The 24,053-nt window shown below is 47.0% G+C and overlaps 1 protein-coding gene across 10 annotated transcripts in view; it reads right to left on the bottom strand.

Moving 5' to 3' along the window:
* The window catches only part of LOC147020176 (PHD finger protein 20-like protein 1), a 109,153-nt gene that overhangs the window by 47,786 nt on the left and 37,314 nt on the right, over positions 1–24,053 (bottom strand). For 8 of the 10 annotated variants that reach the window (XM_085895258.1, XM_085895264.1, XM_085895265.1 and 5 more), the window contains 5 exons: positions 16,513–16,616; positions 16,056–16,224; positions 12,887–12,971; positions 12,690–12,778; positions 7,904–8,126 (listed from right to left, as the gene is read on the bottom strand). In XM_085895258.1, coding sequence (XP_085751384.1) covers positions 7,904–8,126; positions 12,690–12,778; positions 12,887–12,971; positions 16,056–16,224; positions 16,513–16,616 — 670 coding nt within the window. Of the gene's footprint in view, positions 1–7,903; positions 8,127–12,689; positions 12,779–12,886; positions 12,972–16,055; positions 16,225–16,512; positions 16,617–22,919; positions 23,109–24,053 lie in introns of all 10 variants that reach the window. The other 2 variants (XM_085895266.1, XM_085895267.1) reach the window with 2 other exon arrangements.

The following is a 24,053-nucleotide window of genomic DNA, read 5'->3' as shown; positions in this document are numbered from 1 at the left end:
TCTAAAACGTTTGTGCATTCGAACTATTCAAGTTTCTTCACTTTTGCCCTCGGTACTATTGTAAAGAGAATGGAGGGCAAATGAAACATACAAGCACATGACAAAGTATAGGAATTCCCTTGATGTTAATTCAAGACAATAAATTTTAACAGCCTTGATGTTGGTGAAGACATCAAATGAAGATGTTGGTGCTGACAAGAAACTTTGTCTTGTAATTTCTGCAAGAAGAAATTAGACGTGACAAATTGCTACGGCCCAGTGTTCAAGGTTCGCTGCTTGAGAAAGTGCTCGGATTCCTCTTGAACGCCCAGTCCTGAGGCCACCAGCCATGGATAACTCCATGGATGGGTGGGTTGTTAATCGACCATGAGCACCGATTGGTACCGCCGCCAATCCTGGCAGGGTTTTCACCACTTCACCATGTTATCTTTCGCTTTGAGGACAGCATTAAGGCGGCTCATGCCCTCAGCAAACACTCAGATTACTGCCGAGTGATGCAGTGAGTGTACGCTGGCTAACAAGAGCAAATCACGTGCGGTAGAACTTCCCGCCTAACAACACGCGCGGACGATGCTAGACCAATGGAGAAAAAGACACGACAAGCTGGGTAAATTACATCACCAAGAAATATTGTTACGAATTTGGGAATTCGATTGCACACAACATTCAGGTTCCTTTAGTCAGCTATGTCGATAAGTGCTTATTCCCTAGATAGCGCACCTTCCATTGTTTAAATGTTTAGAAATCGATTAAGTGCGCCGTGTTATTCAATTCAATAGTTCGGGAGCGATCACAAAACAATGGAGACGTCCCTCCCTCTCTTCTGCGAAGAGGAAGAAGAGCCCTTCCGTCCCGTGATTCATGACGTCAACAACTCCCTCCCAACCGTGGTCGAGCGGGGGATGGATCACGAGGGCATGAGTCACGCCAGGCACGTGGGAGGGGGCGGAGAAGGATAAAGAGGAGATCCTTTCTTTGTTCGGGTGGAATGTTCGTTCAGCAGGCCGTCGGGTCCTGTTTGGCTCGGGTTAGGGTTGAGGCTTTCGGAAGCTTTTTGCTTCTGCTGAGTGGTTGTTCAGCAGGCCGTCGAGTCCTGCTTGGCTTGGGTTAGGGAGGAGGCCTTGTGAAGGCTTTCTGCTTTGGTTGTTCAGCAGGCCTTCAGGTCCTGCTTGGTTCAAGTGGGTTTGTGGCTCAGGGAGCTTCGGCCTCGGCTTGGCTCGGGTGGAGACTTTTTGGAGAGCTGCATCGTTTGGAAGAGGGTTGAGCCGGTTGCTCGGCTCGAGCTACTGGTGGTGGTTCTTCTCCTTCTTGGTTCGTGGAGCTCTTCGTTCTCCGTTTGGTTCCCAGCTTGGTGCGACTCATCTTGGAGGTGGTTCCTCGGGGAAGCGGCGCATCGACGGGAAGGATCGGAGCCTCGTCTCACCAGCACGTGTTGAGAAGCTCGGGAAGGATTCGCTGGAGCTCGGGAAGGATCGTGGCTCACGGCGATTGGGTCCAGCTCGCTCTCGCTGGAGCCTGGGTCCCAACAACTTAAAGACCACATGAGGTGGAGAGGTTCGAGATAGATCCTGGGTTTCAGCTCACCTGTCCTCCGAGCTAGAGCCTGTTATTAAAGGCCTCAGCCACCATTTTTTGGGTGTGTGTGTGTGTGTGTGTGTGTGTGTGTGTGTGTGTGTGTGTGTGTGTGTGTGTGTGTGTGTGTGTGTGTGTGTGTGTGTGCGCGTGCATGCGCGCGCATATGTGTGTCCGTGGGCCCCGTCTAATAAGTAGGAAATTGTTAAGTGCTTTGTGTGCTGTAAATGTTTGCATTGCATTTCGTATAGTCGGTATAGTTCTGCTCTTATGTGCTTCCCAAGTTCCCCATTATTATTAATAAATACCCTAATTGTTAAATGTTTTCAGCTCGTCGCGTCGATTCTTTCATTGACAGCATTTCGTGTGTTGGGAGTTAGTAAGCCATTGGTTTGCCGTAAAAGGGGGAAATTTGGACCGATGGTTCTCGGCGATTAAGCCGCTCGGAATCGCGCATGGGACAGGATCGCCTCAGCGGCTTGTTCTATACGAGTTCCGTCGAGGGTGGAATACCCTGGTAGTTGGATGACGTGGGTATTTAGGTAAATTGAAGATTGGCAATCGACCCTACCCCACGTGGTCTGCTCATTGGCGTATTTCGGTTCTTGTACAAGGACCCATCGACTCGGACTTATCCGGGCGGCGATCTATATTCCGGGCAATCGTTCAGGCCGACTCGACTTGCAGCTCCGTTCAGAGCGGTTGGTTCGCGGCCGACACACTGGCGCTGTAACAGTGGTTGTCAGGAGTGGAGATATGAACCCCTCCGCCTCTGTAGCAAAATTCACGGAGTCGGATCAGGGGTATACGGAGCAACCCCTCCCCCTTCGTGTCCCCAAATTACGAGCATTTTAAATTTTATTCCCAGCACGCAAAATGTTCAGCCAAGGCGAGTTGAGCCAGGTGGGTAGTGAGGTGGATGTAGAGTTAATGGAACCAGAGGCCCAGGACGAATTCACTGTGCAGGACTCCGTTATGCAGGTTGAACTTTCCCCGCAAATAAATGAAGAGCCCGAAGAGAGAACGGAGGGGGCGCCGACTTTTGACACCCCCCCCCCTCCGTCAAATTCCCTCTCCGGTCCCCAGCGAAGCCGCGGCCGACCGAGGCGATTCAGCTTCGTCTGAAATCAACCGGGTGGGGGAAATGCTGATGCGGATGATGCAAGCGATGAGGGGCGGTATACAAGCCACGAATTACAAAATGGATGGAATGAAAACAAGATGGATGCACATATGCAGACACTGAGGAGTGAAATGCAGAGCATGCGATTTAATCTCCAGCAGGAAAGAAAGAGGGAATTGAAGGCAATAGGGACGGGCATAAGAGGAATCATGGCGGCGCCACGTGTTGGAGCGAACGAGCTCGGGGGGAGTGTGGATTGTGTTGGTCCCACAATGGAGACGGGCAAGGTCACAATAAAAAGGGAGACATGTTGGGCGAGACTCGTGGAGGTGATGGAGAAAGTGACGGTGACAGAGAGGGAAAAATTAAATGGGGTGACTAAGACGTGTATGGTGAGACACGTAGGAACGAGGGACATAATAAAGATGATGAAGGAAATAGAAATAACAGAGACACCGGAGATAGAGGAGACAGGGGGTGAGGTGGACGAAACTATTGACGAACACACACACACATGGAGGTAGTGGAGGACAATGGGGGCGAGCTGGTGGAATGTGTTGGGACCCGATGCAAGCAGCAGGATGGCCTCCTTCAGGAACGAGGGGAGGGACTGTGTCCCCCTTGAGGCGGATCGTGACAAGGTGAGTCCGATCGAGCCTTGCGAGGTAGAGGGGGCACAGTTATTTATTCCCAGCACGCAAAATGTTCAGCCAAGGCGAGTTGAGCCAGGTGGGTGGTGAGGTGGATGTGGAGTTAATGGAACCAGAGGCCCAGGACGAATTCACCGTTCAGAGCGGTCGGTTCGCTGCCGATGCGCCGGCGCTGTAACAGTGGTTGTCAGGAATGGAGATACGAACCCCTCCGCCTCCGTAGCAAAATTCACGGAGTCGTATCAGGGGTATACGGAGCAACCCCCCCCCCACCCCCGTGTCCCCAAATTACGAGCATTTTACATTTTATTCCCAGCACGCAAAATGTTCAGCCAAGGCGAGTTGAGCCAGGTGGGTAGTGAGGTGGATGTAGAGTTAATGGAACCAGAGGCCCAGGACGAATTCACCGTGCAGGACTCAGTTATGCAGGTTGAACCTTCCCCGCAAATAAATGAAGAGCCCGAAGCCAGGAGGGGGCGCCGGCTTTTGACACCTCCCCCCCCCACTTCCGTCAAATTCCCTCCCCGGTCCCCAGCGAAGCCGCGGCCGACCGAGGCGATTCAGCTTCGTCGGGGTCGGCTGAAATCAACCGGGTGGGGGAAATGTTGATGCGGATGATGCAAGAGATGAGGGGCGATATACAAGCCACGAATGACAAAATGGATGGAATGGAAAATAAAATGGATGCAAATATGCAGACACTGAGGGGTGAAATGCAGAGCATGAGATTTAATCTCCAGCAGGAAACAAAGGGGGAATTGAAGGCAATAGGGACGGGCATAAGAGGAATCATGGCGGCGCCACGTGTTGGAGCGAACGAGCTTGGGGGGAGTGTGGATTGTGTCGGACCCGCAATGGAGATGGGCGAGGTCACAATAATAAGGGAGACATGTTGGGCGCGACTCGTGGAGGCGACGGAGAAAGTGACGGTGACAGAGAGGGAAAAATTAAATGGGGTGACTAAGACGTGTATGGCGAGACACGTAGAAACGAGGGACATAATAAAGATGACGAAGGAAATAGAAATAACAGAGACACCGGAGATAGAGGAGACAGGGGGTGAGGTGGACGAAACTATTGATGAACACACACACATGGAGGTAGTGGAGGACAATGGGGGTGAGCTGGTGGAATGTGTTGGGACCCGATGCAAGCAGCAGGATGGCCTCCTTCAGGAACGAGGGGAGGGACTGTGCCCCCTTGAGGCGGATCGCGACGAGGTGAGTCTGGTCGAGCTTTGTGAGGTAGAGGGGGCGAGTGCTGTGAATGGGTGCACGCGGAGCTTGGGGGGTATGGAGACCCCGGGAGCGCTTGAGGTAGCGCAAATCCCCAGCGTGGTCGTCCCGGTGTGTGTGGTTACGAGTGTGGCAAAATGCGTGCTGGAAAGCACGCATTGTGCGAGTGAAACCCCGTGTGCAAGTGTTATGGCGTGTGTAAGCGATTCCCCATGTGCGAGTGAAACCCCGTGTATGGAAGAAGCACGATGCGTGAGTGAAAAGGTGTTTAAGGGAGAAGCGCCATGTATGAAAGAAACCGCGTGCGTGAGGTCACGGTATGAAAGAGAAATGGCAGTTGGTATGCAAGAGGGCACAACCGCGTGTCCGAGTGCCATGGTGGAGTGTGTGAGCGTCAGGGCATGTGAGAATGTGCGCGTGAGAGTGTGACAAAGACGGTGCCTGACGAGGGACAAAGGCCGTGTAGCGGCCGTAGTGGTTTTGAGGACTGTGCCGGATTGGCACAGCAGCGCGCGCGGGGTCCTTACCGTGCTTCGCACGAGGCCGCCATGTGCGCGCCTGCGCGAGTGAAATCCGGTCCGGAAACGCACACGGTGCATGTAGTCGATCCTGCGGACGAACAAATGGTAGGCTGGATTGTGAATTTGATTCGGACGGGTTCTCCGGGCGAGTGTGTTTGTAAAGTTCCATGTGGACTGCGTCGCACGTTCTGTTCGCAGAGCATGCGAAGCGGCTCCCCGAAGCGTTATGCGTACCCCGGCTTGCGAGAGAAATCGTGCAGGTTCGGGGTGCGAGTGACGTCATCGGGGATTCCGCGGCACGGGTTACGGATGGGCAGAGCACATGTGGTCGTGTGGGGAACCCCTCGAATGCGGGGCTTGCTTTGGGATGCGCAGTGACGTCGTGGCTGCATGGTTGAAATCCGGCAGAAGGGAATCCCTGCCGGATGTTACCGTCCAAGGGGACGAGGTGCGCGAACAGCTGCCATGACGTCACGGGCAGGTTGTGAATTGCCGCACTGGTGTACGCAGGAAAAAAAAAAGCAAGCCTCGCCACTTCGAGTAGACACGAGCCCCAGGCAGGGGGTGGAAGACCCCCCCTGTTCGGGGGCACAGGAAGTACTAGTTAGGGGGATGGGTTTGCGATAGTTAGACCGTCTTCATGGGGACATGGGTTGTTCCTCATGGAGCCCGTGGAATGGATTAGTTGGAGGGATTTCAGTATAGATTTAGGAAATGGGAATTTTTTTGGATTTTCGGAGACATGGACAGACTGGAAATGTGTAGTGGAGACGTAGTTTAGCTACGTAGAGTAAAAGGAATGTGCATTGATTTAAGGGATGACGAGGGAGCACGAGTTAGTTAGGGAATTTAATTAGAAAGGATGGTAGTATAGAGTGTTGGTGTGAGTTGTGAAATGGAAAGTGTGTGAGGAATGAGTGTAGGACAGTGGGCCCAAGTGTGCGAGTGGAGCGAATGTAGTATGCATGGTGCGAATGACTGGTTGGGGGGAGGAGTGATTCCCACCCAAGTGACCACAGGGTCAGATTAATGTTAGCTCGTGGGTTATTCAAATTTACTAACAGGAGGTCGTTTTGTTGGTGTTGAGAGAAGGCACGAAACCCGTTTGGAGGGGTGCAGGAGTTCATGGACCGGCTGGGAGCATGGATGTGGAAAGGTGAGTTTTGTTTAGTGGGCACCCCGGGCACCGGACTAGTCAGCCAGAGTAGGCCAAGGGACCAAGAGGGGCCAGGATAGTGTAGTGGGCACGGGCGACCCGTCGGAAACGGGACCCGTAGCGCCAGAATGCCATGGGGGCAGTGTAGTGGGCACGGGCAACCCTCGGAAAGGGACCCGGGGCATCAACACGCCACGTGGGCATCGAAGGGGGGCAATGCCAGAGATGGCAACCCCCCGCATTGTAGGGAGGCATTGTAGGGAGGCAACCCCCCGCATTGTAGGAGCTCAGAGGCTCGGAGGCAGCCTGTGGGCCTGGGGGTGCCATGGTTAGAGTTCGGCAGAGGGGGAGTTCCTGCCAGTTGAGCCACGCTGCCCAGCCAGGAAATTGTGCGAGGGCACGAATGAAAATTTGAGGGCAAGGCCCAAATTTATAATGGACACCAACACAGGCGACGGGAATCATGGTTTTTATAACCGATAGTTTAAAAGTGTGAGGCGTTTTTGGAAAGCCCCGGAGTAGTTTCAGGTGTAATAAATGCTAGGATAGTTAGGAGATGTACCCCTTCGCACCATCCATCCCTTCGCATCTATTGTGAAAATTGTGTCAATCAGATTAGCAGTTACAGAGAAAAAGAGAGAAAATTAACACGGATGGACTAAAATTAGCACATACAACCCGAAAACATAATACCTCCGGCGACTTCGTCAACGGATGCATAAAAAGGGAAACCGTTTGGGTTCCATCACCAAAATCTCTCTTTACCTCCGTCACCAAAGGTGAATGGAAGTTATGTTTTCACCCTTGTCTGTTTGTCTGTCTGCGAGGAGGATATCTCAAAAAGTTATGGATGGATTCAGTCGAAATTTGGTGGACAGGTTGGGTGCATGACAATGAGGATTTTATTCGACTTTGGTGAAGATGTGGATATGGATACTAGATTTTAAAAGTGATTCTTCACCATTATTAAAGTGATTCTTCATTTTCACCTTCATTGACCAAAAAAAAAAAAAAAACGACAGTATATAGCACGATATCTCAAAAAGTTATGGCCGGATTCATACAAAAAACAACAACTTGGTGGACAGTTTGGGTGCGTGATGAGGACAAATTGATTTGATTTTGGTGAAGAACCAGATCTGGATCGAGATCTGAGAGAATTTTTTTTTTAAGTGATTCTTCACCATTGAGAGATAGGGCCAAAAACAACATATTGCATGATATTTCAAAAAGTTGTGGAAAAATAATAACAAAACTTGGTGGATGAGTTGGGTAGTTGAAAAGAACAAGCCGATTCGATTTTGGTTAAGGATGCAGATCCGGCCTACGAGTGAAATACAAAACAAACTGGTCAGCTTGGCGGAGGTATGCACTTTACCAAGTGCCATTCTAGTTTCAATTGTGGCTCCTCCTCAAGAAGAGAATTTGTCATTGAAGTGTGTCAGATTAGAATAATAAAAAAAAAACAATAAACAGAATTGTTATGTGTAATATATTTTATCTCTATAATTTCATCAATAATCAATGCAAGTTTCCGAGAGCAAGCATTTACAAACTACACAATGCAAGCTGCTCCCCAAAGCTTGGCATTATGTGCAAACTTTCTATCAAATCATAGTAAAATGCTTGACACTTTGGCCACATACCACTATTTGGGTGCTCAAAGAGAGGTGCTTGATGCAGGCTGATGTCACTTTCCTCAGTTGGTTCCTGCTCCTGCTCCTGTTCTTGCTCTGGCTTCCGCTCCTGTTCCTGTTCTTGCTCCTGTTCCTCTTCCTGCTCATCGTCGTCCACACATCCACCATGCTCCTTGCTCCCCAGTTCGCTGGAGGCCTCACGGCCCACACTCTTCACTAGAGTGCTCAAATCCTACATCACATGAAATACATAGGCAGCAGATATATGGTATATGTTCAAAGTCAGTTTTTATACATTAATAGTGGAGTTGTTATCTTGGCTTTCACATGACAAAAATATACCCACCCTGTTGTTTTTCAGATAAAAACCAGGCAGTCTTTTTAATGTTGTAGTCTGAGAACACCTTATGATACTGTGGCATCAAGTTCAATCCCATATACCATGTTGACCTTTTTTTGGTTCTTGTATAGAAAGTGGAGGCTCGTGGAAGAACAAGAACACAGAACGAAGAACACACCAAGTGCAGGGTAGAGAGATACAACAGAGGGATGCTTGGATGTGGAGAAGAATGAGATCAAGGGGAGGAAAGGGGGGGTGGGGAGGAAGGGGGGTGGGGGCACAGGGGATAAACAAGCTGGACAAAAGGTAAAACACAGAAAAAACAAGAGAGAGAGAAAGAGAGAAAGAGAAAGAAATTGATCAGGAAAGAAAGAACGGTGGTATGCTTGTGGAGGGTAACTGAGAATATAAACTATCATGAGTAAAAATGGGGGATGACCCGAGCTGGTTGTGAACAGCAGCATGGAAGTCCTGGAAGGAAGAATGGGATTGAACAGACTGAGGACATTAGTTCCACAGGTGAGAGAAAAGAGGAAGAAATGAAAGGAGGGGAGAAATGAGCCTGGATTTTGAGAATTTCATCAGAAGTGGGTTACTGGCAGATGGTGGGCCCAGCAGGAACCTGAGAGGGAGCGAGAAAACAAAGGGCAGTGTGTGCAAAACCAGAGAGGTCACAATCGGTCTGCCACTCACCATGCAATAACAACTGGCCCAGAGATTCAGGTACATCAGGGAGGATTCCCATGATGTTGAGGGACTTGGTTTTCACAGCATCAATAAGTGCAAGGTGTGAGGCAGGGGCACCAACCCAAAGGGAAGGGGGTGCTCCATAGAGCTGGGGAAGGCCTTACAAGCTGATAAAAGCTCAAATTTTCCAAGAAAATCGACTTGGCATGATGCAGGATGCCCAGTCGGCAGCTTACTTTGGAAACAAACTTCGATATTGTTTGCCCAGGAAAAATCATGGCTGATGTTGAGGCCCAAAGGTTTGAGTGAATCAACGTCTTCAAGAAGTTTGTCAGGAAAATATATCGAAATTTCACCAGACGGTCTTTTCAGAGACAGAGTGAGTGAGATTTTTTTTTTCTTTGTATGCAATGTGAAGGCTTATGGAGGAACTACAATGTCAAGGCTCATGGATCAGGACATAGCAGAACAAAAGGAACAGAAGAAAGATGCGGGACACACCAACACAGCAGGTATGAGGAAGGAAAAAAAACAAACTATAAACTTGGAAAGAGGTGAGGTTGGTGAGGGTTAACGGGGGTAAAAAAGATCATTGTTTTGGATGGGGGATGATCTGAGATGGTGGTACAGCTGTCTTGAAGCCCTGGAGGGAGAATTGAGATTGAGGAGAGTGAAGAAGTCGGTTCCACAGGCGGGGGGGAAAAAAAACAAAAAAAAAAGGGAAAAATTGAGTGGAGGTGAGTGATAATTCTGGATTCTGGGAGTTTTACAGTTATGGGGTTGCTGGCAGACCATGTTAGCCCTGGAAGGCCTGGGGAAAGTCATATTCCAAGTTGTGAATCAGCTTCTGATTTTATCATGGTCTGCAGAGAGGAAAGAGGCGACTGCTTGCCTATCTGAAGGATGAGAGATGTTATGACAGAGGGTCTCACACGAGCAAAGAGATAAGCAGGATTGTCCAAAGTATCGGAAAGATTGCTGAAAATGAAGTGCGATACTAGGCCCAAGACACTGCCTTGGGGCACTCCATTCTCAAAAGATTGAGGAGATGAAAGGAACCCATTGAGAGCAACTTGCTGAATGAATGAGTAAGCCATGTGTGGAGTTGGCCTTGGATGCCATAGAGTTTGGAGAGCAAGGCAGGATTGCCAGAGTGTACCGAATGCTCGAGATAGGTCTAGACTTTAGAGCGACGGCCCTGATATTAAGTCTAAGGTTGATGGCATCCATCCACTGTTGGGAGAGCTGAAGCAGCATGTCCAGGAAAGAGTGACTGGGTCTGAAACCGAAAATGATGCTCTGAGATCAGGCCGTTGCAGAAAAGGAAGAATTGGAAGTCAACTGCAATGATAGATTCCATGATTTTGTTTATAATAGAAAGTAAGCTTTTAGGCCGGAAGTTTCGCCTTGTGACAAATGCAGTCTTTAAAAAGGGAAAGTGAAAGTACGTTTTATTATTTTATTTTTAATGTAACGCAAAAAGTTCATTTTTTTTGTTAAAAATATTTTAAAAACCATTTGAACAACTATCTACTATACCCAGTTTAAGGTAAAATGCAGTTTAATATTCCTCATTAATGAGAATGACATTCCACCTTGAGATGAATGGTGCAACAGATATTTTCATTACATCCTGTGTGAGGGGAATTGAGCAAAAATGAAACAAAACTACATTCAGAAATTCTAAAATAATTATTTTAAATCGCACGTAAGTTTTCTGTGGGAATGTAGAGCCTGAACCTTATAGAACTGGAAATGGCTTGGCCAGGCCAATCTCCACAAAATTTTGCATACGTGCAGTGGAATATAGAAAAACGTAAACTGTTCACCGAGTGCTGTGACATGGCATGCACTCTACCAAGTGCCGTTCTGGTGAAGCAATGTTTTATGTGGTGTTAATTATGGAGCAGTCATTGCCTTTTGGCTTCAAGACTAACTGAACAGAATTAGGTGCAGCATCAACTCTTAGCCTGTATTGGTAACACGGATTGAAGTTGTTTGTGTAGTACAAAATGATTCGTGTGTGTACTCCCCGTTGTTGAGATTTCCCAGCCAAATGAGGCAATTCTTCAAGCACCAATTACAGAACGACTCTGCAAATGCATGTGATCAAATCTGCTCCCATTCAACACCTGTGCAATATCAGTTGAAATCTTGCATGCTCTCATATGTGTTTCAGTATGTTCTTTTTTGTATAGTTTTCCTTTTGACAAAAAAGATTACCTTTTCCATATAATGTACTAGCTTTAGCAAATAAGGTTATTGTTAGGGGGGGGGAGTTATCTTTGACAAATTATAATGGAAATTTCACATCTGATAACCAGTACAGTCGTGGCCAAAAATATTGGCACCCTTGTCCCTTTTTCAAATAACTCACAATTTTCTCTTAAAATAAGCTAAAATTGACAAAAGTATTTGGTCCACACAATTCTTTATTTCACTGTTAATATTGCAGAACCTTTGTTTTAGATTCAGAACTTATGTCCTTTTAAATCAGAAAATAAAATAAATGGCATTGACAAAATTATTGAAGTGCGTTTGGGGTCATTGTCCTGCTGCAAGACCCATAACCTTCGACGGAGACCTAGCTTTCTGACACGGGTCGAATATTGCGCTCCAAAATGCCTTGGGAATCTCCTGAGTTCATTATGCCATTCACACATTCAAAGCACTCAGTGCCAGAGGCAGCACAGCAACCCCAAAACATCACTGAACCTCCTCCATGTTTGACTGTAGGGAAGGTGTTCTTTTCTTTGAAGGCTTTTTTTGGTTTTCTATGAACATAGAGATGATTAGCTTTACCAAAAAGCTCTAATTTCGTCTAATCTGTCCACAGGATATTCTCCCAGAAGGATTTTTGCTTGTGCAGGTGATTTGTGGCAAACTCCAGTCAAGCTTTCTTACATCTCCCTCTCAACAGTGGGGTCCTCCTGGGTCTCCAACCATAGAACCCCCTTTTATTGAGTTGGCGACAGATGGTACGGAGTTGAAACTGTCACCCATTGTGTCTGAAGGACAGCTTGAATCTGTTTGGCAGTTGATCGATGTGCTTTCTCCACCATTCAAACAATCCTTCGCCACAATCTTCGATCAAGTTTTCTCTTGCGGCCACGTCCAGGTAGGTTGGCTGGAGTGTCATGGGCCTTAAACTTCCTGATAACATTGTGTACGGTGAACACAGGAACATCAAGGTCTCTGAATATGGACTTGTAGCCTTGAGGTTGTCCATGCTTGGCTACCATCTTGTGTCTGACCCCTCAGACAATTCTCTGGTTTTCTTTCTTTTTTCCATGCTCATTGCAGGACACACAGTGACATAAAACAGCAGAATGACTCCATTTCTCCATTCAAACTGGATGAATGAGTGATTTTTATATTGCAGGCACCTGCAACTCACCAAAGGTGAGTTCAATTCCAAAGTAAAGGAGTGAAACTTCTTTACTCCACCTGCTTGAAATACAATTATTTCTCACAACTTCTAAAAAGGTGCCAATAATATTGTCCGAGCCATTTTAGGATTTCTGTGTGGAATAAGCTAAGATTTAGTAATTTTTTCAGCTTTTATTTTGTTCCACTGTAAACCAAAGAAATACATATGTGGATACCAATATATTTTATAATTTCAACAATTTTCTGGAAGAAATGGTGCATTATTTGAAAAAAAGTGCAAGGGTCCCAATATTTTTGGCCATGACTGTAGGTCACCACAACCAAACAAACTGCTATTTGTAAAAACAGAATACAATAAAAAATAGGGGCACACTAGACCTGGCCACGTAGATCATCTGGCATCGGCTTAACATTCATCCCCTTCACAGACTTGGTGACTCCGTCATAAAAGCACACAGTGTAAGTGCCTAAGAACATCAAAATAAAACAAACAGTTCAACATTAGCATGACAAAACAAGAATTGTAAACAGCAAATTTCATTACATGTTACGAGTCCGACAGGCCGATCTATTACCTTCTCTACACAGCGATGCAACTTTTGCCGGATAGTAGCGACAGTCAATCCATCGAGCCAATACCTCCTCACCCACCTTGAACTCCTGTCACAGTGCAAAAATAATTTTTAAAATCATGATTGTGGTCTGAAGGAAGCAAGCATTTCAAAAACAAGGAAATTACGTGGAATAAGTCACTGCAGTAAAGGAATAATAAAGGAACCTGGGCAACTTTGTTTTCAAACCGTACCTAACCGGCTATGTAAGCAAGTCTGGTTCTTTGCAGTCTCATTCTCATAATATTTTGGTCATTTATTTCTCCCTCCATGTTGTAGTGTACATGACATTTTGGAATCAAGCTGGTTCACCTATAATCAATATGAAGTCGTAATCTGTTTGAAGTACTGTCGGACCCCGCTATTTCACAGGGGATACGTTCCAGGAAAATGCCGCGAATGTCGGGTCATTGTTTCTATAGGGAAAATTGGGATAGGTTCCCGGCAGTTCGTGATTCATAAAAGAAAAGAAAAAAATCCTAATAAAAAACACGAATAAGGCTGTGCAAAAAACCCCGCAAAAATGCAAAAAAAAAAGCCATGAAACCGTGAAAACATGAAAAAACCCACACAAATACACACATGAAAATGTGAAAAAAAACGCCCGCGAATATGCAAAGCAAGTTACATTTTATCAACCATGAATACGTGGGGTCCAATGGGACATAAATGTAATTAATAACTACAGCAAAGTCGATGGCACACCATCACCTTCCCACCGAAAACACAGGTGAAAGATGGCAAAAAGTTCCAGCAGGAAGGACCAAATATAAAAACTTTGGAATTAAATTTTTTTCGTGAACAGTCGAGGCTCGTGGAAGAGATACACACCAAACAGATCAGGACGTAACAGACAAAAACGGGACGCAAAGCACGCACGCATGGAGAAGGAAACTCCAGGGAGGAAAAACTGGAAAAGTATGAGGAGGAATATGGGTGTGGTTAACAGGGGAGAAAATATCATGGTTTTGTATTGGGGACAATCTGAGATGGTGGTGAACAGCTGTCTTGAAGACCTGGAAGGAAGACTAGAGATTGGAGAGGATGTGGAAGTTGATTCCACAGGAGGGAAAAAAGAGGAACGAATGAGTGGAGGTGAGTAGTGATCCTGTATTTAGGTAGTTGTTTCAGAAGAGGATTGATGGTGGACCATGTGAGTCCTCCAGAAACCTGGGGTTTGGGGGGCAAATGGGATGGGGAACAAAGCACAGAAAGAGCAGAGGGTGCAAGACTAGAAAGGCGGCGGTAGAAGACAGAGACCACCGACCTTTCTGCACAGTTCACCTTCTGTTCCCCACTGTTTTGTCCCTTCCACTCCCGCCCCTCTTGTCTCATGCCTCCTTGCTGCGAGTTGTGTGTTTGCTCTCATACGAGCCTCGACCAAGGTATACAAAAAAAAAAAAATGGTGAAGTGATAGATTTACTTTCAGCATGGGAGGTTCCAATGACCTTGAAGGCCTTGGTTTCCACAGCGTCATGCTGAGAAAGATGTGAGATGAGTACAGCATCAATGTGCGGATGAAGGCCTTGTAGGTGGATATGAATTCAGGTGTGCCAAGAAAGGACTGTACGATGGAGGATGCCCAGTTGGCGGCTGGCTTTGGAGGACAATATTGAAATGTGGTTTGCCCAAGAAAGATCATGGCTGATCGTGAGACCCAGGAGTTTGAATGACTGAACCTCCTTGAGAGGATTAAGAAAGTAGATGGGGTGGGGGGGGGGGGGTTGACAGACAGTCGTTTCAGAGAGAGAGAGAGATGTTGAGAGTGTGAGATTTGTCAGGATCAAAAGACATATTCCAAGTGTTTGACCAGCTTGTGATATTTTCTAGGTCTGGAGAGAAGGAAGTGGCTGTGGGCTGCATGTCTGAAGGATGAGGGATGCCATGCAGAGGGTGGAGTCATCAGCAAATAGATAAAGAGGATTTTCCAGAGAGAATCATTGAGATCATTGATGAAGATCAGGAATAGGACTGGGCAAAGAACACTGCTTTGGGGCACTCCGGCTTTGACAGGGTGAGGAGATGAAAGGATTCCGTTGAGTGCCACACGTTGGCTATGAGCATTGAGGAAGTCAGCCATGTGTGGAGTTGGCCTTGGATGCCATAAGCAGACAGTTTGGCGAGCAGGGCAGGATGCCAGACTGTATCAAAAGCACGAGATATGGCCAGAGATGGCTCTGAACTCAGGTCTGATATAGATAACCTCCATCCATTGTTGGGTGAGTCGAAGCAGCATGTTCAAGGTAAAGTGACATGGTCTGAAACCAAATTGGCGATCTGAGATGAGGTTGTTGGACAATAGGAAGGATTTCACATCAACCACAATGAGAGATTCCATGACTTTGCTGATTGTAAGTAAGCTGGTAGGTCTGTAGTTGAGGGGATCCGTTTTTGCAATGTTTTATGTAATGCAGTGATGTTGGTGGATTTCCAAGCAGATAGATGACCTAACACAAATGACAGGGTGAAAAGGGCAGAGAGAGTGGGTGGGCAAGAGCAGCAGAGCAGGTTTTTAGGACATGCGAGCTGATGCCATCCAGTTCAGCAGCAGAGTCAGAGTCAAGGTTTGAAAAAAAACCTCCACCTTCTCAGGTGCAAAAGACACAGAGCACCGGAACAGCTGGGTACGACAGGAATGGATGGGTACCGAGAGTGAGGGATTGAAGGCAAGATTTGCAAGCAAACAGAATTGAGGTATTTGGCCTTCTCATGAGCAGAGCCTGCTATGGAGCCATTTAAAGAGAAGGAAGGGATGGAAGGGGAGCATACTCCAGAGACAAACTTAACAAGATGCCACCATGTCGATTGCATGTACAAAGTTTCATTAAAAATATATTTTAAAATGTGCCCATAATTGCATTTTTTGGAATTTGACATTTTGATCACACCCCAGGGGCAGGGCCAAAATGATACTGCTCCTGCACTTTTGTGCCATTTGGTGATTACAAGTACCAAATTTGTTGAATTTCTGCCCAACTGTTGAGAAAATCGTGTGACGGACAGACAGACGGACGGAGACGATTACAATATCCCCTCCTTTTTTTTTTTTTTTTCAAAAAGTGTGGGGATAATTGCCTTGCAATGCATTACAAAAAAATATATCTCTAGATTTTTTGATGTGATGTTTCTTACTGGCAACTGCTCTTCCCGCAGCCCTTCTCGACGTAGAGATGTGCGCTGCAGAGGCCGCAGCCGAGGACTTCCACAGCTCAACCACTCATCGTAACGGTGATTCCAGCGCTCAAAGTGAATCAGAATCTTCCCTTGTTCCAGATCCACTTTTTCTATGCGTGAAGGGTACCTGTTAAAAAAAAAAAAACAGAAAAGAGGAAGGGGGCAAGGGGGAAGATAAAGAACAAATTAATGTGATAAAGCCACAACAAAAAAGGCCAATACATATTTAATATTCGTTCTACCTGAGCTTTGAAAAGCAGTGTGGGATTCAGGATGCTTGGATAAATCTGATCATAAATGTCACCAGAAGTTGAACACGACTTGATGGAACTAGATGACGAGATTTCTTACAGCTTTGCACAAAAAAGTAAGCTGTACCTATCATTTTGGTCATGGACTTCGTGAATCACTTTACCATTTGTGCAAGTAGTCCTGTGCTTCCAGACGTGCCCCAGCCTCAAAAACGATGCCTGGACGGCAAGGAAGCTTGCGTGCTGACCTTGATGCTCGTTCTGCATTCTGGAAAGGGTCGGTACATAGTGTGAAAATTGCAGTCCATATGGTATTAATCATGATTTCGCCAAATCACTCACCATTTAAAATATTATAATGCCTGCATATGATGGATAAGAACTGCAAATGCAGTAAGAAGCAAATAAGATGAATTCCTTTGTTTATGCCAATTCAGTGATATGAACCTGCCTGGGTGAGATGAAGAGGAGTATGCAAGATCACATTGCATGTACATATTGTTACTCTTACTAGCAAAGAATCAGTCCTCACGGACAAGTCAATTCCCCCTAGAATTATGGACAGGATGGCTCGTAATATGCACACTCACCTGGAACAGTGCTACATGATGCATATTGTTGCGGTTATGAAAAAAAACCTGGGAAGTTACATCCAACACATAAAAGAACCCTGGAGTTTCGAGATTACCATCGTGATTGCTTAGTTAGGTTACCATCCCCTCAAATCAGGGGAAAGGAAGATGCGTTGGGATTGTTGGTAGAACCTTCTCCATTGTTCTCTTCCTCATTCCCAAACCTTCAGTTTCCTTCAAACCTCATTCCCAAACATTCAATTTCCAAATCCACATTGAACCGCCATTTTCAAACATCCATTCTCAAACCCTTAGTTTTCAACACCCGGACTCGAACCCCCGTTCTCATGCTTCATTCTCAAACACGTCACCTCAGCAGTATTTCGGCCAGATAAATCACCACATTAGTGTTGTAATGCCTGGTGTTGGCTTAATGGTTAAGGTAGTGGGCTTGGGATCCCAGGGTCCTGAGTTCAAATCCCGCTCAGCTGTTGAATTAACACCAGGTGGGGTTGACTCTGCCTGTCATCCTTCCGAGGTCAGCAAAATGAGTGCCAGCATGCTGGTATACTGTGTCGGAGTGGCGACCCGTCCAGGATTGTTCCCAATAGCCAAGGAGACTGCTTCGGCGGCACCAACGCTCTGCACAGAGTATGGTCCTAATGGATGGATTAGTGTTGTAATGGTCGTGGTTCTTCGCCGTTCCAGCATCCCAGCCAATGCGGATCAAAAGAGGTGCTTCTTTACACGGTAACCAATCCCAGCCGCTGGATCGCAGCACGCCTCAGCCAATCGGGTCGGTTGCCAAAAGCGGACATGATAGGAGACACTGTGCATGGGACAATAAAAACCTGGGACGGAGTGGTTGTAAAATAATTTGCACACCAGAGAGTTTTCATGCAGATCTGGAGCAGCCAGAGTCTGGGGCAGAGTGAGTCCAACCCTGAGGGGAGGAGACCTGGCTGGATTGAAGGTACTTCCGGAGTGTCAGACAGGACGAGTGAACGCCAAGTGGGACGAGCACTACTCACGGTTCGCAAAGCACTTCTGAGCAGAGCACAAAGCGCCAAGTGGGACAGGAGCTCCTAGCGGAAAGCAAAGGCGTGAAGGAGGGTGCTCCCCAATGCGACAGGCAGAATAAGCCAGTATAACTGACTTCTTACACATCTTGCGCACATGCACCATATACCTTGCATCTTTGAGCGCATACACCTCAGGGCTCACCTGTTTCGGAGCGTCAACGAACAACACAAGACCCCCAACAGTTCTTTTCAGAGCCAAGCACCACACTATACTGCATGACAGCACACCTCTCACCTGCATCGACACCTCGTTGAGATGCACAGGGACCAAGTCTGCTCACGTATGGGTGAGGAAGGGGTCGCCAACATGCCCCGACTTATTTTTTTATTTCTGACCCCAGTCTGTCTAATTTCCCATGAAGAACGTGGCACCTGTCTGTATTTCCTTTAATGCCGGTTGTATAAAGGGTTATTTGAGTACTCGGGGTAAGACTGTTCTTACGTGACACTACAATCGCTTGTAAAATTGTGCCTGTCAATGCAAGATCTGCTGTTTCCAAACCAGCACAATTGTGGCTTTCCTTCATTGGTTGGACATAGCGTGGAATAAACAAACAGGAGGTTGGATCCCACTGATTCGCAATGCTAAACTAGCCGACGGCCCTCTTACGGTTCCCGCTTGGCCATACCAATTTAATAAACAAGGTGGGGCGTTGAGAGCATGGTTTCCCATCTGGGATAATTAAATCACTGATAAGGTAACAACGTTTGATATGGGGACCCTGCCAGATTTGGTCACCTCAGACAGCATCTGTGGTTGCTTAACAACCCGTCGGGTTGCAGAGTTATCCGCAGCTCACCAGCTTCAGGGTCAAAGGTCGGGAAGAGGGTCTGAGAGAGGCCACTCGTGACCTGGTGACATACCGGTAACATTATAATATACAGAGAGAATTGGGGTGCTGAAGAAGAGAATTTGACTGACGTTGTGCTTGAGGCTCCGCCCACACTGGTCGCCTATAAAAGGAGAGCAGGATTGCCTTGTTGATAGTCGGTGGGAGACCTTGATCAGATTAGATCAGAGCTGGTGAGCTGCTGGTTCTGCTCAGTACCTGGCTATTAGTATACCTGGCTCTTGGCATTCCTGGTTCCTGGCGGTGGCGACGTGATGTCGATTGGTGTTCGAGCATGTTTGTGGGTAGGTGCATGGCGAGGCAGGGGGCTGTCAGCGGAAACAAGCCAAGCAATGGTGAGCTCATTTGGAGAGGTAGATCAAGGCACGCTCAAAACATTTTGGTAAATTTTATTTGACGCACGACGACTTCTGCCTTGGTAAGCCGAGACCGGATTTCTTTTTCCCCCAAATGGTCTGCTGGGTACCCATGTCTTGTGATTGTTAAATAAGGCATAGTGATAAGCATCTGCTGTTTGTCTATTTTTCCATGAATGCTTGTTGAATTCTGTATTTGTTTGAGATTATTTTGTTGATTGAACATTTGATTGATTTGAATTCATCTCTTTAAATCGACAAGCAAATAAAAAAGTCCTTCAGTTTAGATATTTTTCTGATTAATAAATTCCTCGACGTTTCAACCTGTCCGTGATTGTCATTTCCTTCCATTGATGCAGCATTGTCCAAACCTAGATAGACCAGGAGGTAATTCCCAAACTAATTAACCTGTCATCGGCGTGCAACAATGGTAAATGCTCGGCCGCATTACTTGAGATCCAATCAAGATAAGATTGGTGCATCGCTGATGGCGCGTTCCCTGGTCAGGGGCCACGTGACCTCAAGTTAAACGGAAAATTAGACGGTGGACACTGGAACTCGTGGTTAACTGATTGACATTCGTGGTTGTTAAGCAACCCACCGCGCCACAAAGTTAATTGTGAGCGGTGGCCCCAGGTCCGGTTTTTCCGAGGAGAAATGAGGATTAACCCTCTCATAATATACTCGGTACCGGTGGCTATAATACCACCAAGGAACTGACCTAATCACATCCTTCTTCTCAGTCAGACTTTCCCTCGAGCTCAGTTCTGCTCCTTGCTTCTCTTCTTCACGCTCCATGGCTTCTTTCCTCTCTATTTTTCACTTCGTCCCTGGTGTCTCTCTTCCCAGGTCAGAGCTCTCTAAGAAAACCCCACTGACTGCCTGACTCTGAACGTCACTTATTCCTTTTCTCACCAGAAGGCAGAGTTAATCATCGCTTCCTCCAGAAAGAGATGAAATCACCCACAAACACTGACCACACACATTCACCTTTTGATAAGACCCTCTCACAGAAATCACAATCATCAAAATAAAGACCAATTGCTGCACCGTTGTCCCAAGAAGGAAGCCAGAACCACACACACACACACACACACACACACACACACACACACACACACACACACACACACACACACACACACACACACACACACACACACACACACACACACACACACACACACACACACACACACACACACACACACACGTTGGGATTTGTACCTTTTTCTCAAAAGCTTTGTTTCTTCCCAACACACTTCACTCACCTGCAGTTAATTAACTATATTCCTGCTTGGGACATTGTGTGTGAGATAAGGAAGGTATAACCTTGAGCGATTCATGGGAGCATTGTGTAGCAGAATCTGGGAGGAAAACCTTTGATCTTGCTTATCTGTTTGATATATAATCGCCAGGACATAAGCCAGCTGGTAATCCAGCTGGCTCCTGGGATGAAAGAAGGAATTTTGCATTGTTATTTTCTGGAGATAAAATCGCGTATATATGAAGGAGTGATTCAACCATTCGAGTAGAGCACTCTCCGGGTTCCTCAAAGCAAGAATTGTGGTTCCTGGGGTGCGTTTTCCATGCGCACGTATTGATTTATAATAAACAGTTTTCTCTCAAGTATATCGACGTCTTCATGCCTTCGTAAAGGGTGATCGACACCCCTACAATTGGCGCAGCGAGCAGGGGCGAGACGAGGTGGAGGAGAGGTGGGGATGGACCCTTGGTGACCAAAGAGAAAAGCTGCAGTGACCAATTTGAATAAGGTTAGCCTTTGTGCTGGGAGTTTGAATTATATATTATCTTTCTCACCTCAGGTTTTATCCATCCCTGCTTCTGCCCCTCGTCCTCGCCCAAGAACCGGTAAAGATAAGTGTGGAGAGAGAATTGTTTGTTACATATCAAGGGGTAACTATCTTAAGGTCCGGAAAGGAGAGTTTGAGGGCTGAGGGCATATGGCTGAGGCTGCCTATACTAGTCAAACCCGAGAAAACTCCAGGAAGGGCCCAGCAATAGTGATGGGAAACAGATTGGGAAGACGAGAGGAGAAGAAAGAACCTCCTCGGGTTACCCCCAACTTACCATATGTTGAAATTACATGGCATGGTAGCAGTGGAACAGAATGATTGCTGGGTAAAATGGACAGTGGATGGCTCACCGTGGCCAGAGGGCGGGTCGTTTGACCTCCCAGTAGTGCAGAATCTGCGGGAAGAGTTGCTAAGACGCCATAGACTCTCCAATAAGAAAACGCCAGTGAATTGGCTGGGATTTGGGTTATGGCAAGAGGAAGCAATTAAAAGATCAGGCACAGCCAAGCAAGCAACCTTGGCGGGTAAGGTGCTAAAGCTTCAGGGTCAATTAGAAGGTGCGGAGCGGTGAGCGAAGGATGCAGGAGCATCAGCACCGGCACCGAGCCAGATAACAGGACATGGCTCATCATCTGTCCCAGTGTCTGCAGCATCGGGGCAGGGGTACTTCAACACCGATACAGTACCAGCGACACCCCAACCCCTGGCATATCAACCACTGGGACTACCTCAGTCAGCTGCACAGTATCAGCTGTTCGACCCGTCGTCTGAGCGGCCGTACAAGTCCATATATCCTAAGATCAGAGATAAGTCTTGTGACGACATGTGTGTTGGGGAAAGTAAAATAACTCAAGGAGCGGTGATCCCCGCTCCTATTTATCCCATGCGAGAAATTGTTCCAGGTATGCCAGCAGTACCAGCTGCGCAAGGTAGAAGAGGGCAAGATGCGCAAGCCGCTGTCGTAGTACGTCAACCGTTTAAAGAACATGAACTGAGATCAATGCGTGACAGAATTTTGGAATGTAAAAATGAACCGCAGACGATTCGTGATTTGATTGCCCAATGGGTAGAAACACACCAATGTACACACCGCTATATTGGCATTTTGTGTCAGGCAATTCTCTCGCCGACAGTGTGGAGAGAGACTAGGAGAGAAGCGGAGTGGTCAGCCAAGGGGTGGAGGGGACAGACGAGAATAGACAGGGAGCTAGAGATAGACTATATAATGCTATCCAGACTGCTCTCAGACCCAAAACCTTGGATTGGAATAAAGTGTATGCCATTCAGCAAAGGGCGGGAGAAAGAGCGGGGGATTTTAAACATCGCCGAATACAAGGGTTCTTGGTGCATGGGGGAATTCCAACAGAGGCAGAAATTCCTGATTGCTTGTTGACTAATTTCCTAATGGAGGATTTGTGCCCACCCCTGAAAAAGCAATTAAAATATGTGATGCTAGGTTGGCAGGCCCTCCCTCCCACAGCTATTTGCACTGCGGCTGATCAATGTCTGGCCAGACATGAGGAAAAGGAAGGGAAGGAGGTAAAAATTAAGGAAGAAGTGTTTCAGATGACATTGCAAGATAAGGCAGGAGAGTCACGAGCCCCCCCCCCCCTCCCCCTTTCCGTTCCCGGAGGCCTGCAATTTTAGATGAGGAAGAGGAATCTGAGTCGGGAGAGGATGAGGGTCGACGGCATTCCTCACTGGAAAGGGGAAGGTGACCACCAAGACCCAGCAAACGGTCGGAATGGAGACCCCAAAATAGATTGCAAAATAAGGGTCGGGAAAGAAGAGGGAAAAGGGACAATTCCCCACAAGATGCTTGTTTTGTGTGTGGAAAGAGAGGGCATTGGAAACAAAATTGTCCCAACAGAAGACGGGAACCAGGCCCCCCACCTGCGAACTCACGAAGGTATTGACAGGATGAGAGTGGACCCTCGAGGGAAGGAGCAATGCTGACATTGAGCCTGACAGAGGAGCCGACCTATACTCTGAACGTCTCAGGCAAAGAGCTTTCCTTCTTGGTTGATATGGGGGCCACTCGTTCCACAATTGCAGTTAAAGAACTGCCAGGAATTGAGAAATCTGGAAATAGCGCACAGGTCGTGGGTTTAGGGGGTAAGATTCAAACATTAGACACAACAGCACAATTGCCGATACGATGTGGACCACTGCAGGAGAAACATGCATTCCTTCTCACAACCACCACACCATTGAACTTATTAGGTTGAGACTTGCTATGTAAGTTAGGATGCAAGATAGCATGCACAGAGAAAGGGGTATTTATTGACATCCCCCCAAAGAAAGTACAATTAGCAATGATGGTTTTAATGACACCGCACCCGGTCGCTTATTGGTGGAGGTTGCCGAGGCAGCCGATTAGTGATGTTTTAAAGTGCCTAGATGCGATCTTGGCAGAGAGCCAAAGCATGCACAGGTAACGACATGCATTTATTATGATCCTCCACATTGTCCAATTTACTACGATGCAACGGGAAATGATGCTGAAATTGCAAAGAAGATAGCTCCACATTTGGGAAAGTGTGATAAGTTGTCTGTCTGCCATTTAATGATTGGGAAAGAAGGCATTGCAGTGGAAGTTGAACCCACAGAGGATCAGAGGCAATTGACGAAGTATACGTCAGAGGTAACAACGCACATAATAACTTGAGCGATGGGATATCACCCAAAAGATTTAGGCTTTATGGTTTATTGCCTGCAGGGGGCAGTGGTGAACTGCTCTGCAACTCTGTTACATTGGCAAGTGCATCGATTGGTGACTCACGAAGGGTGGATCTGTGATTTAAAGAAACGGGTTCTACAAGGTATGGTAGAGGAAATTGAATTGCCTCCCAAACGTGAGATGCTGACGAGAACGGTAAGTGAGACGAACGATTCAGAAAGCCTGCTAGAAGAGGTTCCGCAAGAATTGTGGACCCGGCATGATAATGACGTGGGTCACATCATCGAGGCAGCACCCTTATTGGTCAAACTCAAACCTGGAGCGCGTTGGCCAAAAGTACGCCAATA

Source organism: Eptatretus burgeri, chromosome 9, assembly GCF_056783735.1.
Source record: "Eptatretus burgeri isolate ZD-2024b chromosome 9, Ebu_testis_v1, whole genome shotgun sequence".
NCBI lineage: Eukaryota > Metazoa > Chordata > Myxini > Myxiniformes > Myxinidae > Eptatretus > Eptatretus burgeri.
Note: the sequence above shows the minus strand (reverse complement) of the source record. Positions and strands in the feature narration are given on the sequence as shown.